Source organism: Sphaerodactylus townsendi, linkage group LG08, assembly GCF_021028975.2.
Source record: "Sphaerodactylus townsendi isolate TG3544 linkage group LG08, MPM_Stown_v2.3, whole genome shotgun sequence".
In the NCBI taxonomy this organism is placed as follows: Eukaryota; Metazoa; Chordata; class Lepidosauria; order Squamata; family Sphaerodactylidae; genus Sphaerodactylus; species Sphaerodactylus townsendi.
In genome coordinates, this window is record NC_059432.1 from 63552424 (window position 1) to 63569136 (window position 16713).

General features: G+C 41.1%; 1 protein-coding gene across 4 annotated transcripts in view; it reads left to right on the forward strand.

Annotated features, from left to right (window-relative positions):
• The window catches only part of BTRC (beta-transducin repeat containing E3 ubiquitin protein ligase), a 153740-nt gene that overhangs the window by 31427 nt on the left and 105600 nt on the right, over positions 1-16713 (forward strand). For 2 of the 4 annotated variants that reach the window (XM_048505358.1, XM_048505360.1), the window contains one exon: positions 15597-15704. The exons of the other annotated variants lie outside the window; for them this stretch is intronic. In XM_048505358.1, coding sequence (XP_048361315.1) covers positions 15597-15704 — 108 coding nt within the window. The remainder of the gene's footprint in view (positions 1-15596; positions 15705-16713) is intronic. 4 annotated transcript variants of the gene reach the window in all.

A 16713-nucleotide genomic window follows, 5' to 3' on the forward strand; every position in this document is an offset into this window, starting at 1 on the left:
CCTCCTGAGTTAGCTTCCCTGCTGTACATATTGGAAGGTTCCTGCAGAACGGGTTTTGAGTCAGGGTTGAGCAGTTCCACCCCAAGGCGTCAGGTAGCTGCCATTGCAACGGTTCTACTCTGGGACGCAAGAGGGATGCCTATCACCAGGCACCCAGACACCTTAAAATTCTCAAAGGGGTTTCTCAGTCCCAACCGCCAGTACAGCATCGCTTCCCTACCTGGCGTCTCCATGGGGTGCTAGACGCACCTCCCAAACCCTCCTTTGAACCTGTTCGACACATACATTTAAAATGACTTAGGATGAAGCTTTTGTTCCTGGTAGCCATAACCTCCGCTGGAAAGGTATTAGAGATTAGAGCCAGGTCAACTAATCCAAATTTATGCCTTTTCCCCTGCTTTAGACCTAAAGTGGCATCTAAATTCCATTTGCAGCAGGAGATGGTTCTGACAAAAAATAAAAATAAAAAAAGTTTTGTCCGAATCCCACACATCCCAGAGAGCGCCCTTGGCATCACCTGGATGTGAGGCGTTCTCTCAAGACCTTTCTGATACGTACTAAACAAACTCCGCAAATCGGAGGCTCTGCTTGCTAACATCAGCCCGCCCAGATTGGGCGAACCTATGGCGGCTGCTTCTATCAGCTCTACTATTAAGGCCTGCATCCTTGAGGCCCATAAAGGCTGTGGGATTCACCCATGCCCAGGCCGGAGTTACAGCCCACTCCACCAGGAGCACGGCCGCCAATGCAGCTCTCGCTTAACGACATTCCCCTTTGAATATCAGATCAATTTTAGGGCCAGCCACTTGGAAACTCCACCCTCTTCGATTCAATTTAAACATTATAGACTGGCATCCATTGATGCCGGGCCGAGGCTTCCTTTGGGAGGCTCCATTCTGGAGCACATTATCGAGGGAGTAAACTAACCACTCCCTTTTCCTCATAGGGCACTGCTTGGGAAGTTCCCAACCAGATGGCCTGCTCTACACACCAGGGAGAGCTTGACCCATTGGATGCTTCACCGTGAAGGGGTCTTCTCCTGAAATTGGTGGTCGCAGGCCATCTGGGCCCACCCGGTTTTTTTCCTGACCGATAATGTGTTCTCTCTAAATATCCAGCTTTACACAGTTTTTTGATCGATTTACAGTCTTTCAGCTCTGTTCTTTGTTGGGCACTTTGGTCCCCTTTTAAATAGGATTATTCGTTTCCTTCATGGTATGTTGGGCCGTGGTGCTGTATATTGTACTTTTGTTATGTTCTGCCGTGTACTGTTACTCTCGGCTAGTCAGATAAAGTGACACCACCGGACCACGGACACCTGACAGGAAGTCACCAAAGAGCCTTTTCCTGCCTACTCGCTGCAGGGCAGCGAACAACCCAACCAGATGGCCTGCGACCACCAAGGAGAAGACCCCTTCACGGTGAGTATCCAATGGGTCATTTTCCTTTATGGTGATTTTTATCCCATCCTACCCCGGCCAAGGGCCGGGCTCTGGGCAGCCCCCAACGTAATTCAACATACAATGACAATATACAGCACAGATTAATAGAACACAATATATAATTAAAATAGCTATCCCCATCACCATAAAATAGATCATGTAAATTGTCAAAATTTGGTGCTGTAACATTTTGTTCTTTATTTTGCAATGGGGGAATATTCCTGCCTACATCGACCTTGCATTCTGTGTTGTGACCCCTACCTTGTGGCATAGCCATCCTGAGGTGGTCAAGAGGGCTCCCATATGTCTCTTATTCTGCCAACTATTAAAACAGAATTGTTCTGGAGGGTATTTTCATAAAGTAATATGGCTATAATAATACAGTTCAGGAAGGTACGTTTATGAAAGGAATGAAACTTTGAATTATGTTACTGTGTATAGTATGTATTATCTGTTTAATGTGTGTTCTATCCTGCTCCCACTGTTTTGTGTTTATCCATATGTAATACCATTTTCTGTGGAGTTTAACGTATATCCGATGCCTTGTTTCAGACTGCTGCAATCTTAATCTCATTACGTTGTTTGTTAGATTCTCATCCTGTTGATTGCATTGAGTTATTCTATGTAATCCGCCTTTGTCTTAGAGGCAAAGGCAGACTATACAGAACTTAAATAAAGAATTAAAAAGCTGAAAGATGATGGGCTTCCATATTAATCCGCTTCATTATTAAGGTCTTTGCTTGAGGCCTTGTTCTAGCTATGAGATGGTTACCGATGATAGGGTTACCTTGGTGGTCATGCCTCATTTATGGAACTGGTGCCAAACATGTTAGCTTTTCCATTAGGTAAAAGCATTTCTGTTATCCTGTGCTTTTAATAACCTTTAATGGGATTTTTTTAAAAAAAAACACTACTGTTTATTGTGTTTTATAGTATTTGTTACTTTCCTTTGCCTGTCGTGTGACTTTGAGTGATCTGTAATCTGTCCTTAGGATCAAAGATTGAAAGATAACATACAAACATCTTAAAGCTTGTGGATGCTATGATAATAAATGTTTTTTTTAATATTTTAATAGGACTTCATATTTATCTGAATATCTGTAGTTTGCAATACATTTTTTAGAACTGAAGGGATTTAGCCACACTCATGTATTCTGACCAGGTATTAGAAGGAGACTTATTACAGAATTATTTTTCTAGGCAGATAGATTGATACACAGGGTATTGATTCAAAATGGGGGAGGTCTGAAATGAAACTGTTTCCTGTATTTCATGGCTCCATTGTTCCCCTGATTTTTTTTCTCCAGTGCTTATGAAATTTTCCCAAATACATTCTCCAGTGCTTATGAAATTTTTCCAAATTCATTTACATTTTCCTCCCTCATTCCTTCTTTGTTTCTTTTTTTACTTTGCATGCCCTCGTTGGCATCACATAGAAGACACTGCAGTATCTTGTTCATTATATGAGAAAGAAGAGAAAAATAGGGAAAACAAGCTAGCAGGACTGAAAGAAGATAAATATTATCACAAGTAAAGGATGTTTGGGGAATTATTTCTCGTCCCTGCTGTTTTCTTTTCCAAAATCAAAACAGGGAACATTCACTGCTTTAGCATTAAAAGTGCCACAGTTTCTTGCAGCATTGTTTGGGAGCTTTAATATTTTTTTACTGGAGTAAGTTTACACCTGATAAATATGAATGCTGCTATGGCAGCTGCCTCTATGAGGGTAATGGTATCGTAATCAACATTAAAACTTTAATTCTACATTGTGATTTTTAACAATCCAACCTAATATGAGCCTGCTAGGTATACTCTGTCCCACCAAAAGATAAAAATGTGCTTCTGTGTTGTTAGTCCTGATATTAAAATGGCTGCAGGGATAAAAGCACCCGCATCTCTGGAATTCCTTGGGCTATCACAGCAGTTTTAACTGCATTCTGCTTGGTGACCCCTGAGGATTCTCCTCCACTAATCTTTTTTTTTTTAAATGGATCCCTGATTTTTCCAAAATGGCCACCATGGGTAAAAATGGCCATATCTCTGGAATCCCTTGGGCTATCACAGCGGTTTTAACTTCATTCAGCTTGGGGGTTACCTAGGGAATATTCTCTACCCATCCCCTTTTCAAAACTCAGATCTTCCAGGTTTATTATTTTTGCCTGGTCCCTTATGATGGCTGCCACCTTTCAATACAAAGAAGGTCCAGGAAGTGGCTGTGGATTAGTTCAACACTGAGGTTCTATCTTTCTGTGAGGGTTTTAGTCCTAAAGTAAGCTTGACTTAAAACGATTTTAGCAACATGCAAGGGATAACTAAGCTTGGTTCACCTATAGCACAGAATTAGGAATTCCTTCTAGCCCAGCTGAAAAAGTGGATTTGTTGCAGGATATGGACAAAGAGTAACTTTGGTTGAGGACTACAGTGAGTAAGAATAAATGGGCAAAGTTACACCTTGTTCTATTTTCTATAAATGGATCTCCATTGACAATGACTTTATAGTGACTGTGACTTTATTCATCAATAAGAGTATAGTGTCTAGATCGAGGGAAGTAATTGTACCACTATACTCTGCATTGGTCAGATCTCACCTGGAATATTGTGTACAGTTCTGGACACCACAATTCAAGAAGGATATTGACAAGCTGGAACATATACAAAGGAGGGAAACCAAAATGGTAAAAGGTCTAGAATCCATGCCCTACAAAGAGAGACTTGGGGAGCTGGGGATGTTTAATCTGGGGAAGGCAGGACATGATAGCTATGTTTAAATATTTGAAGGAATTTCATGTCAAAGAGGGAGGAAGCTTGTTTTCTGCTGCCTCAGAGACTAGGACACGGAATAATGGATCAAGGTGAAGGAAAAGAGATTCCATCTAAACATTAGGAAGAACTTTCTGACTGTCAGGACTGTTCGACAGTAGAATTCACTGCCTCGGAGAGTTGTGGAGTCTCCTTCTTTGGATGATCATATGTCAGGAGTGCTTTGATTGTGTTTTCCTGCATGGCAAGGGGTTGCACTTGATGGTCCTTGTGGTCTCTTCCAACTCTATGATTTTACCTGCATTCCCTGGTTAACAGCAGCCCCTTGCCCACCTTAATGTCTGTTTATCCACATCGTCCCACAGCCCTTGGAATCAACTTTTTGCTAGTCTGAAGGGACTTTAGCGAGAAAGGAGTACAACAAAAATCCACAACAAAAGGAGTACAACAAAAATTCACTAGTGCCTTTTCTTGACAGATTACTGGATCTAAATCATTCTCTATATAACAATAAAACAAAAAAATGTTTAACAACTGAACTGGTTAGATGTGCATAATTTCAGCTACCTAGCAACTAAAAGTTATTGGGTGAACAGAATGTATTGGTTGTTGCCCACATTAATGCCTTCTGCCCTTAAAAGCCAGCTGTTAATCAGTGTTGCTGCACTCGAGTAGAGAATGTTCATGGACTGAGAGAAATGTGTTACAGACACCCAGAAAGCCACACTTGCTTCAATAACAAGGTATCTAGTAATCTGCAAAGCTTAATTTTTTTCTCTTGCATTCCTTACAAACACTCTTTCGAGACAGATGGGCACCCGTGCTTCTTTTGTGTGGACTTGATTTAATCCTCTTTCTTGAAGTGGAAGCATCATGTTTCTCCCCAGCCTGTGACATTCCATTCCCAAGATACTGATTTTTTTCCAACGTCAGTTTCCAAAGGACTGTCTGTGATTTTTTTGGTCTTGTTTAAATAGCTGATTATTTGAGTTGAACTGTGAAGTTATTGTAACAGTTTGTGTCTCACAATAATGTCAGCGTAACCGTGTGGCTTAGTGTGATGTCCGACTTGACAGACTGCAGATAGCTACAATTATTCCTTCTCAAAAGGCTGCCGCACCATGGAGATGGGAGCAGGTTTATAAACTAGAGGCGTCGCTGGGCCAAACTGCGCCCGGTGCGCAGTCTATATTTTCCGGAGGGCCCACGGCGCCCCCCCTTCCCACACTTACTTTAGTTCCTTTCCTTTTCCTAGAATTTTTTCAGGCTGAAAAAAAGGCCCATTCACAGTTCAGGCTTAAAAACGGCCTGATGGGAACTATACTTCCCAGGAGACCTTGTGAGCCCCAAGGTCTCCTGGGAACTGTAGTTCCTCAGGCCACTTTTAGCCTGTACTGTGAACAGGCCTTTTTTTCAGCCTGAAAACGTTCTAGGAAAAGGAAAGGAACTCAGGTAAGTGTGGGAAGGGGGTGGGGCGCCACGGGGGGAAGGGGGAGGGGCCTGGGGGTGATTTTCCGCCCCCGGCGTGTGCACAACGCACCCCCCCGTCTCCTTGTAGCTCTGCCACTATTATAAACCCAAGTGTGGGAGGATGGGAAGTGAAAGCAGACAAGCAGCTTATGGGTTTCATGTTACCCATTCAGAAGTTCAGACCAAGATTTAGGTTTGCCCAACCATAGCTTGTATGGTGTCTGAATTAAGCCATAGAAAATAAACTTTTAAATGGAAATATAAACTTAATCAAGTTCCATTTCCTTTGTTACATGGTGTAAGGGCCTAGTACCCCAGTCAATAACAAGACTCTAGAATGGCTTTTAGAGCTTTATTGAAACAGTGTCTGACCCATATGACCAGGTAGCTGAGACTGAGGTCCCAGCTCCCTGGCCCCCAGTATAAACCTTACAATTACAATCAAATAGCCCCCACCCTTGCATTCCCCTTAACAGTATTAGAAAGGACAATTGAAGACAGTTGTAGTAGATACATTGTGTTGGGAATGGCCTGGCCATTCCCGGAAGAGGAGACATTAGGAGAAATCGTTAAACTCTATTCACTACCTTGCAACAAAACAGGAAACCTGAACCTCTGACTTGGGGCAGGGCTGATGCAAGACCAGCCACTGAAAGACATGCCTGGGCATGTCTCAGGCGCTTTGCCAGGCCCAGAATGGCGGGGCCTGACACATGGCCAGGCTGTCTAATGCCACACACACCTATTTGAGCCTGTGGACACCCTTGGAAGCTGGACACAGAATGGTGGGTACAAACATAAAACGGCTGCACTGGGTTATAGAGCCAACCATGCAATGGCTGCCGTGGGAGCTGCACACATAAACACACAGAGAAAACCGGAAGAAAGTTATTGCACAAGCACAATGCACTGCTGCTAGAATTAAAAAAAATCTTCTTTTTAAAGGGGAACCAACATGTGCCAGCTGCCATTCGGATTTTTCAGGCTAAGGTGGTTTCACAATTACAGTTTGGATAAATTCCTTTCATAAGGATATAGAACGGTATCAAATATTAGGTATCCCCAAATGTGTAAACTATATGACCCTTTGTGCTGAAACAGGTCTACAATTACTTGAGTCCAAAGGATGGCTTTTTGCGATCAGATGTTGGCTGAAAATACACTTCAGTTCTAATGAAGACAGTCTTATTTCATTCCTACAGAAGGACATAAAATTTGCAAACTGGTCTAAGCCCATCTTGTTTAAATAGCCAAAATTGGAATTGCATTGGATACCCTGTAATTGTGAGATGAAAAATACATCTATCAAACAATTAAACAAAAACTAATAGACCAAGACAGACACCTATTACATCATCACAAGCCAAGAATATGTTTGCCAGGAATATTTGGAATAACCCTTTCCCGCTGACTCAAGCACAAAATATCTGGCTACATTTAACAATCTGATAACACCATAGAGCTTTTTCTCTAGCAAGATTGAACATCTTTCCCTCTGCAGTTTCTCTAGGGAGATTTTCACAAACTCCATACTCTGCTCATCTATGTATTTGTGATCTTAACGAACCAGATATGCCCATTCATATTATTCTTCACTGTCCTTTACATGAAGAAGCCCGAACACTTTCAGACAAGTACTGTATGAAGCTTTTGTTGGCAGATAAGAATGGAGCTATCACATCTACGATGGCTCATTTCCTGTCTGTAATAATGGTTGACAGATCTCACTACGTCTACCAAAGACATAAGTTGTTCCCTTGCTGTAAACAAACTGTTTAATCTGTTTATGATTTCCTTCTATGCACTTTGCTAATTATTTATAATATGCCATTACAGGTTTTTGATTTGATTTGAACACACAGGTGGATTCCGCATGGGCCAAAAACAGCAGTGTGAAAACGGTGTAAAGCCTTTTACACTGTTTTAAACCATTTTGCACCATTTTCACATCACTGTTTTTGCCCCATGCGGAATCTGCCACAGAGGAAGCCCAAGAGCAGGAGATGAGGCATCATTTTGAAAAAATACACTGGGAGAAAGAAGTGTGAGAGAGAATAAAGCCAACCCAGTGCTGTTGAAACAGCATTCTTAAAAAAAAAAACCTATCTCCTCAGCCAATCAGATCTCTGATGATCATCCAGAAGCCTGCTGGGCAGGAGCCCTTTCCTTTCTAGAAAAACTTGGCAGCTGGCAGTCACAAGCAGCTGACTTGATAGTGAGTATCATGATGTCTGTGGGCATCACATTGGGGATCCCTGTGCTAAAGTAAAAAATGGGATATGTCCTTTACCATCCTTACTCAGTTGAGTTGCATCATGCGGTGCATCTTGGATGATTTTCTGATCTCTTATTTTAAGGAGTTATGCCTTTTTTTTTTAGGATACAGCACATAAATTAATCGGTGGATCCATCTGCTTGGGAGATTTAGAAGTGGAACCCACATACATGCTTCAGATACTCAGATACAGAATTAAGAGGTTATATAACTTATTAGAGGTCATCTGGTAGCCCTGGGCCCTCCACGGGCCAGCCACGCCGCCGTGCTGGCAGTTCCCAGGGCGTCGCGCGCCCCCATTCCCTTGGTGCTACACCACTGGTAAATGGAAACAAAGTTTTCGTTAATCTGTTGCCACTGCCTAGTTTTAGCTGTAGTAGTGGTGTGGCAATATTGTTTTTCATATTTATATATGTATGTGTTGTATATATATCATTTTAGTGACAGGATAGGTATCAGACTAGTGACTCATATTGCAAAATACATTTGGTGTTTTTTTAGAGCTTTTAGCTGTTGCATTGTCAAAATAAAACATTGAGTCCTTAAAGAAAATGGGGGGGGGGTGTCTCCAAACATTTTTTTCAACATGAGAAGTCATAACTGGTACAGTGAATGACAAGAAAAGTTGTAGGTGAAATGTCTAATACTAACTGTTTGCCTTTTCATTTGTAGTATTATCTAAGGTGTATTTTGAGCATGGATGCTCTGTTTGCTTTCAGTGGTGAAGTAGTGATTTCCCTTGCCTCTCCCATTCCACAGTCAACATTTAGATTGTAAACTTCTTGAATAGTGGTGGGAACCCCCTCAACCCCCCCCCTTTGGCTTATGAAACAAAACATCCATTGATTAATGTAAAAGTCCATTGGATGTAAAGATACACTTATGTCACAAAGTAGAAGAACCAACTCTGTTATGGTATATACCTTTCCCATGACCTTCGTATCCCCTCCTCCCAATATTCCTCAAGATATACAAAAGTATTAATTTGCTCTGGGATTTGGGTATTTCTTCAGCAAATTAATAATTAGGCATGTTCAAAATATATTCTGGTCTCTCAGGTATATAACTGTGCTATAGCTGGTAAGTCTGTATTCATATGTTGAAATAAAGCATAAATAAATAGATAAATAAATTGAAATAAAGCATAAATAAATAAATATATTTACACAATTCACTAGGATAGCTTTTTTGGATATTATTTGGTGCTCTTCTGGCATACATTGTAATAACTTATTAAAATCCAAGAAAGAGCTAATTCATTGCAGTCTGTAGCTACAAGTGCTTGCGATAACTGAGCATGTGGCATGTACCTGGGAGGGGAAGCTTATAAGACCCGGAATTTATGTCAGAATTGTGACATACACACACGGTGCTGGAGGTTGAGAATGCTAAAATTATACATCAACCAAAGTTAATGCTAGGTGATAGCCAAAACCCACCAGAGTTTTGCAGGGTTTTTATACAGTAAATTATCAAATTGACTGGAACTTACTGGGTTCCATTTAATTAATTTTTGGCACTGAAACTTCCATGACTACATTGCTAGATAATTTTTGTGAGGAGATGGGTGGATAAACCTGTCAATTCTCCTGGATCTCTCAGCAACATTTGGTATGATAGTCTTGATATTATTCTGGATAGTTTCCTTGGGTTTGTGTCATTATATTATGGCAGTTCTACTGGTGGTAAGTTTTTTTCTAATGTGTGTTGCTGCAAGTTCCTTTTTTATCTCCTATGGTACCAGAATAACATGGTGCCTAGAAATTGCATTATGACACCAGTGTTTTGACCAGTCATTTACTGTAATTTATTATTTATTATATCAAGTGCCTCTTGGTGGTTCTCAGTAGAAGTAGAAAGCTTATTTAGGTGAGAAATAGAGGTTGGCTTTTTGTTCTGATGACAGCAAGGGTTGCATGTTTGTTGGTACATTTCAACACTTTTGTTATAGCTTAAAAAGAACTACAAGTACCGGTAACTAAAGAATTCAAGGTTAGGTTTTATGGCAGCAATAAATAGGAAGCATGGTCACAATGTGTGGTCAGATACTTAAACCTTAAAAATAACAATCTTACTTGAAAATAAAATTTGAGGTATCTAAAACCTCCAAATTTGTAGAACAATACCTACGGTTTTAAGGAACAAATGCCCGTAATAGCCATTGCTAGGCAACCAGCTCAGTATTACCAGCTTTCAAACCCTGGTTTTTGTTAGGAAGAGGCAGGAGGAGGAGGAAGGGCCCTTTCCAGGTCTATTCAGCCTTTGAAAGGACAATCTTGAGAACCAAGCAGCACCCCTTTGGCAACTTGCTACCACCTGAGTTACATTATTCACCCAGGCTAGGCTGCTTGCTACTATTCAGTAGCACCATAGCTAGTGTAGTATGGATAATATGATAGTTAGGATTTAAAAACAAGATCTGGAAGACTTGGGTTCAGATTCCTGCTCTGGAAGCTCACTGTGTGGTCCAGGCTAGTCATATGTTCTCAGGTTACATACTTCACAGAGTTATGTAAGCTGCTTTGGGTTCCCATTTTGGAAAAAGGTTGGGCATAAATGAAGATAGGGTGGGTGGGCTGGTGGGTGGGAGGGAAGAAGAGAAGGACTTTGAAAAAGCTATTAGTCTAGAATTCTGATTAATTTTTCTGCCCCCGACTAGTATAGCTATCCCTCTAGAATTTTCATATGAAAGATTCCTCAAGAACAGCTCCCTAAGGGATGAGGTGAAATCTGTGTTGTTGAATTACACAAAGTCATTGAGCTAATTGGTGTTTCGTTAAGGGATGAAGAGACCAAGCAGGCCTCCTGGATTCAAGTATCTCAGTGAAACCTAAAGCATGTTGTGGATATAGCAAGAGTCAATGGAAATGAAATAGTTAAATAACGGTTTAAATGAGAAGGCTTGGGTTCCATTTTTGCAGGCTTGCTGTGTGACCTCCAGAAAAGCAATTAACCTTTGTCCTTCACAAAAAGCAAAAGCAGTTATAACAATAATATAGACATATTGTTGTTACCACAGAGATGGTATAGATTTTTTAAAAGAATAATTTGGATGAAGACTAGATAGGAATTACTTTTTTCCTCTGTTTAGCATCATTCACTTGAACCCTAATTAAGTGTGTTTGTGTGTGTTCTGCCATCCTCCTACTAATATGAAACAATTCTGGAATTCCAGTTATGCCTTATGCCTTTAAGCCATCAGTGATAGAAAGATTCATGATTGTGTTATGGAAGTCTTATGGAGCATTGGATGTTGGGGAAGGATTCTAAAAAAGTGACTTCCAGCCTTTTTGAGCCAATCACAAAAGCTCTGCCACAAAATGTACTGTTAACTATAACAGTAACACCAGCATTTCAGTCAGAATCTCTGCTTAACAGGTTGCCTTTTAAAATGAACATATTGTGTAAAAATATTTTCTTGTATACACACAACTTACTTTCACTCCTACCGTGAAGATAGTTCTGCTATGGTGGCAGCTGCTGCTGAAGCAATTAAAAATGTACAGCCAATCAGAAACCCTGTTGGGCAAGACCCCATCTGACTCAACCCATTTTCTAAAATTATTTGGCAGGCTCCAGGGAAGGTGTCCATGAAAGCCATGGGGGATCCCTGATTTAGATTAAAGGGCACAAGTAAGAGTGTAAATTCTCTGTAAGGGCCCAAGAAATCATGGGGCCTCACAAACCTACAGTACACATTTACTTCTATGCTGCCCGTAGCTGGCTCTGGCTCTGATCTGAGTCCCTTCAACAGCATTGGCAGCATTGCTCCACGGGCCTGGCTTGTCCAGTAAACAGCACTGGAAAGTGATAGCCAAAATCCTCTCCTGCCACAGTACTTGCAGACAGATCTGACTGAATCCCAACAGAAACACTGCTGAAGAAATCTGCTTCAGACAGCCATAGTGCAGGTGAGGGAACTGGCTAATGCCAGATACTGAATCCATCTCCTCCTTCACTGCCCACAGCTGGGTTTAAGCTGAGTCCCTGAATTTCATTCACCTAAAAAACTTGAGCCTCTTTCTTTCTCTTCCTCCCTTTCTAGTGTAATGAGTGGGGGACAGAGGTGGTAACCTGGCTGTTTTACACTCTTTTCTTCTCCAGCCACTTAAAGAAGGCAAGCTTGAACCTCTGCCCTGAAAGGAAAGGGGCTGTACAATATTGCTTCTCCTTCCTGGCTTTACGACCCATCTGCCAAGAAGATGCAGAACCATTTGATGATTTGGTCTCCTGTGAGAATCACTCATCTTTGTTTTGAATGTGCTTGTTTTGACCATCTGACCATCTGTTTCTTTCTGTTCTGGCACTATAATTTTAGCATAATTTACTGAATTTAATTTTTAGAGGAATTTACCTTCCAAAGTTTTAACAGTTATTTCAAGGAAGGGTGTCTTCATTAAATATTCTTTGATTTCTTGTTATAACAGTTTAACATACTACTTTTTAAAAAGTTGTTTTTTTCGCATACTTTGTGGAGTTGTTTATAGTTTAGTCTTTGTTTCTGCACCCTTGTCAATGCAGCTTACATTAATGGCTGAGTAACAGCCCTTGGTTACAAAACAAGGTGCTCTTAGAAGTTACATTTGGTTTTACTTTCTCAGCAGACCTTTGTAAACAGAGGTGCACAACTCAGACTTCATTGCAATTTGACCAAATAATATTTTGAAATCTCTGAAACACATCGAACATGCAGGGAGGAGCCAGAATAATTACTATCTTGATAAACTCTTTTTATTTGCCAGAACCAGTTGCAAAAGTTTTGATCTAAGTGCCTAAAAACAGGACAATACAGGAGCACATGGCCAAGCGATTTTACGCAGTTCGTACTGCATATGCAAGTTCTCTTTTGGTGGGGAATTTTCAGCTGTCTCCCTTGCAGCAGGCAAAGCTTCATAGGTTAGGCTCGAGACCTTCTGATTAAAACATAAATGGACCCAATATTTGAAGGTGGCAAGCCATGCCCTGGTCTCAAAGAGGTGAGATCCAGCTTCCAAGCACAGAGCAGCATATGGCACACAATGGGGAACTCCTAGAATCTCGTAAAAGAAACAAGATTGAATCTCCTCAACCAAGTGGTTCCAAGCCCCATAAAGCAGTTGCTGCACCACCTTAGCATTAAAGACTTTAACTGGCACGAATTCATGTCCCTTGGTGTAAAAAAATATAATAGCCATAGTGCTATTCCTACTTCCTGTAATCATTAAGTCTCTGTGTGTGACCCAGTTTGCTTTAAAATGAAAATTAAGGCCGAAATATTTCAAGAATTTAATTTGTTCCAGAGACTTGTCGTTTAGTAGCCATACAGCCTGTTTGTAAACTTGGGGGGGGGGGGGGCATGATCTTAGATTTTACAAAATTCAGTGCCAGCTTATTGTTAATATAGTAGTCATTACATTTGTTTAGAAGATGTTTTAGGCCCACATTGAATCTAGACAAAACGATTGCATCGTCTGCATATAATAGAAATGGGATCTGAGTATTTCCTAACCGCGAGTTAACATCCAAAAGGGCTGCAGCTAGATCGTTCAGAAATCGATTAAATTAAATAACACTTGCACCAGGACCCAATGCTGTTTAGTGCCCCTTTTAACCGATATCTTCTGAGTAATCAACCCTGCAGGAGTACACTTTATTTGACAGTGTCCCTGTGTAGTTCCTTTATAAGGGTCAGGAGCCTTCCATCCATGCCCATTCTATCCAGTTTTCTTCAAAGTAGGCTCCTCTCAACAGAATCAAAGGGCCCCTGGAAAACCAGGAAAGCAACGTACAGGTTGGACCTTCCTTTATTCTTACATTTTGAGCATAATAAATTGAGGACCATGCAATGTTCCAGTGTAGATTTGCCCTTCCTGAAACCAATTTGCTCATGTCCCAAAATCCCATTCAAGTAAATCCAGAAGACAAGCTCATCTAAGAGATGCTTGGCATAAAGTTTCCCTACTATTGATAAGAGGTTTATGGGTCTATAATTAGATGGTGACATATAATCTCCTTTTCAAAAAATTGGGACAATAATGGCATTGGTCAGGCTAGTGGGATTATTCCTGATCTATCTTTATCAACGTTAAATAGCTTTTGGAAGTGTAAATACCACGCATATGCAGAAATGCTACACATGGGGTTAATATTCAGGCGCATATCACCAAATAGTATTGCCCAGAATTTTCTAGCATTGTTTGTTAGTGTAGCTGAATAAGGGTATCCCATTGAGAATTGATGCTGTTATTGCCTTTCTGAGTGTGAAAAGGCAATTTTCTGTTTTCTGAGTGTGAAATATTCAACAGGCAACTTGGCGCCGTTAATCCTTCTGAATATTGTAGATCTCACAGATCCGGCACTTCAGTGCTACGTACTCCCTCTCAAAACCAGCATTAAAGGATCTAACCTCCCCTAGCGGTGAACTATCCTGGGGCGGGGGGCGGGGATTGAATTGATTGTTCCTTTCCTGTTGTATGCAGTAAGATGTTTCCAACCTGCTTTCTGCTTACACTGCAGAATTATTTACTCCATGCTGAATGGGGTACACTGTATGGGGGAAGACAGCAGATGAACTGGAGAGGTTATGCTTGGAGAGGGTATTACTTGGTGCTGTGAATAGTTTGATTCAAAATCCCCAGGTAAGGATGCAGTGTATGCAGTGCATATGTCATCTGTACGAAGCTCAGGTGTTATCTTTGAGGCAGTTTTCCACAGAATAAATGGTCCATTGTAGTCAGGTAGCAGAAGCTAGTATCTTCATTAAATACCCTTAAAACATTATTGTGACTGAAATCCTGGACTTCAGCAAATATAATATGGCCCATCCTTTAGCTAGAGTTAATGGGAACATGTTACAAAGGTGAACAGTATCTCGCATACTTTGTCTATCCCCAGTGGCTCTATCCTTGCTAGGTTTTTTTTTACCAGTATCAGGGGTGTGAAGCTAACCAGGATCTCAAGCTGGTTTCAGACCTTGGTTAATATGAAATATGATTCCATGATGTTGACATCATGACTAACCAGGGTAAGGTCAGTGGGAGAAGACCAGAGTGGATTTGTGCCAGAGAGAGCAGGGAACCCATGATTCTGCTCCTGATGTCTTAAAAATAGTTGAAGCATGGGCCGGGTTGCACCTGCATCACTCCACTGTAATATTTCTTTTAATTGGATACTTCCTTTAAAAGCTAGCAGTTTTTAACCAACCAAAATTCTTGACAACCTTCTTTTAGAGCACTCTTGAGATCTGGGAGACCCAGGTTCAAATCCCCACTTCGCCGTGGAAGCTTGGTGGGTGATGCTCGCCGGTCACCTGCTCTCAGCCTAACCTACCTCACAGAGTTGTTGTGAGAGTTAAATGGAGAAGAGAAGACTCTTGTATGCCACTTTGGGTCCCCATTGGGAAGAAGAGTGGAATATAAATGAAGTAAATAAAAATACAAAATAGTAATAAGCGTTTACTCGGTATGTCTGTGCTATGTGTGTATGTTCTCCATTCCTCTTTCTCCTTGTTCTGCTTCTCTGTAAGGAGGACATGCAGATCAGCAGCATTTGTGGAGACTGTTCCAATCAGCAAGAACTTTGCTGAAGACTTAATTGCATCCTCAGATTTTTCTATAATCTGTGCCATCCTGTTCATATAGTCCCATCTCATAGTTGTCCTTTCTCTGCAGTGTTCTATGCCCCGGTCTCTGTGGCTGGGCTGCTCCAGCCTGGCGGACAGCATGCCCTCGCTGCGATGCCTGTATAACCCAGGGACCGGCGCACTCACAGCTTTCCAGGTACACTCTCTCTCTCTCTCTCTCGCTCTCTCTCGCTCTCTCTCGCTCTCTCTCTGTGGGTGTGTCTGCTGCTTGTGAACTTCTTTGCTTTCATTCATTAACTTTCTTCTTTCCTTATTTACTTAACTTCGTGGTATCTGTTTCCTTCACTTCATTCAGACTAACAGATATCATCCTCATCTTGCATATATTCAGAGCCAGTGTAGAAATGCGAGTAATTCAAGAAGAAGCAAATATATCTTATTTTACTGAGTTTTTAAGGATGCCTAGCCAAAGGAGGTCTTAGATGGACTTTATGTAGTTGGGTTTGTTCTGTTGTCCCAGATATTTTCTTAGATTTGAATATTAAATTGGTCAGTGGCATACTGAGAGTTGTTTCCTTGTGTTCCATCGGCTGAACACTGTTCAGTGGTGAGATAGATTTTATTGAACTTTCTTGTGGATAAATGGGAAATCTAGAATTTCAAATTGACCATATTTATGCCCTGTTAATGGGCTTTCATTAAGTCTTCAATTATATCAAGCCTTTGCAGTGATGCTGCCCCTGGAATCTAATTAATATGGCGAGATGATGTCAATTCAGTCCACTGCACCGTCCCACCTCATTTTTTTTTTGAATCACTGAGTAAAACAGTACTGTGGTAACTAGTTAAGCATAATTAGAAGGAAGATATTAAGGCTGAACCAAGGCAGTTGAGAAAACTGGAATAATTATATACTGGTTTCAAGACAATTAGGTGTGGCGTGTGGCTTCAAAATAGTCAATAGAGAAAGCAGTCCGGGGTGCTAGTCCCTGGAGAATTCTCGTGGTATAAATGTTCCAGCGTACTCCTAAGGTTCATGAATCATTGTGACAGATAGCTGGATACAGTCATTTGTTTGTGGCCAAAAACTTATGATTTGACTTAATTATAAATCTGGCTTTTTGCCCTGAATGGTGTGAAAATTCTGCTGACACTTCTTAGATCACTCTGTGGCAGCTCTTCTGGTTGAACTAATACTTGGGTTG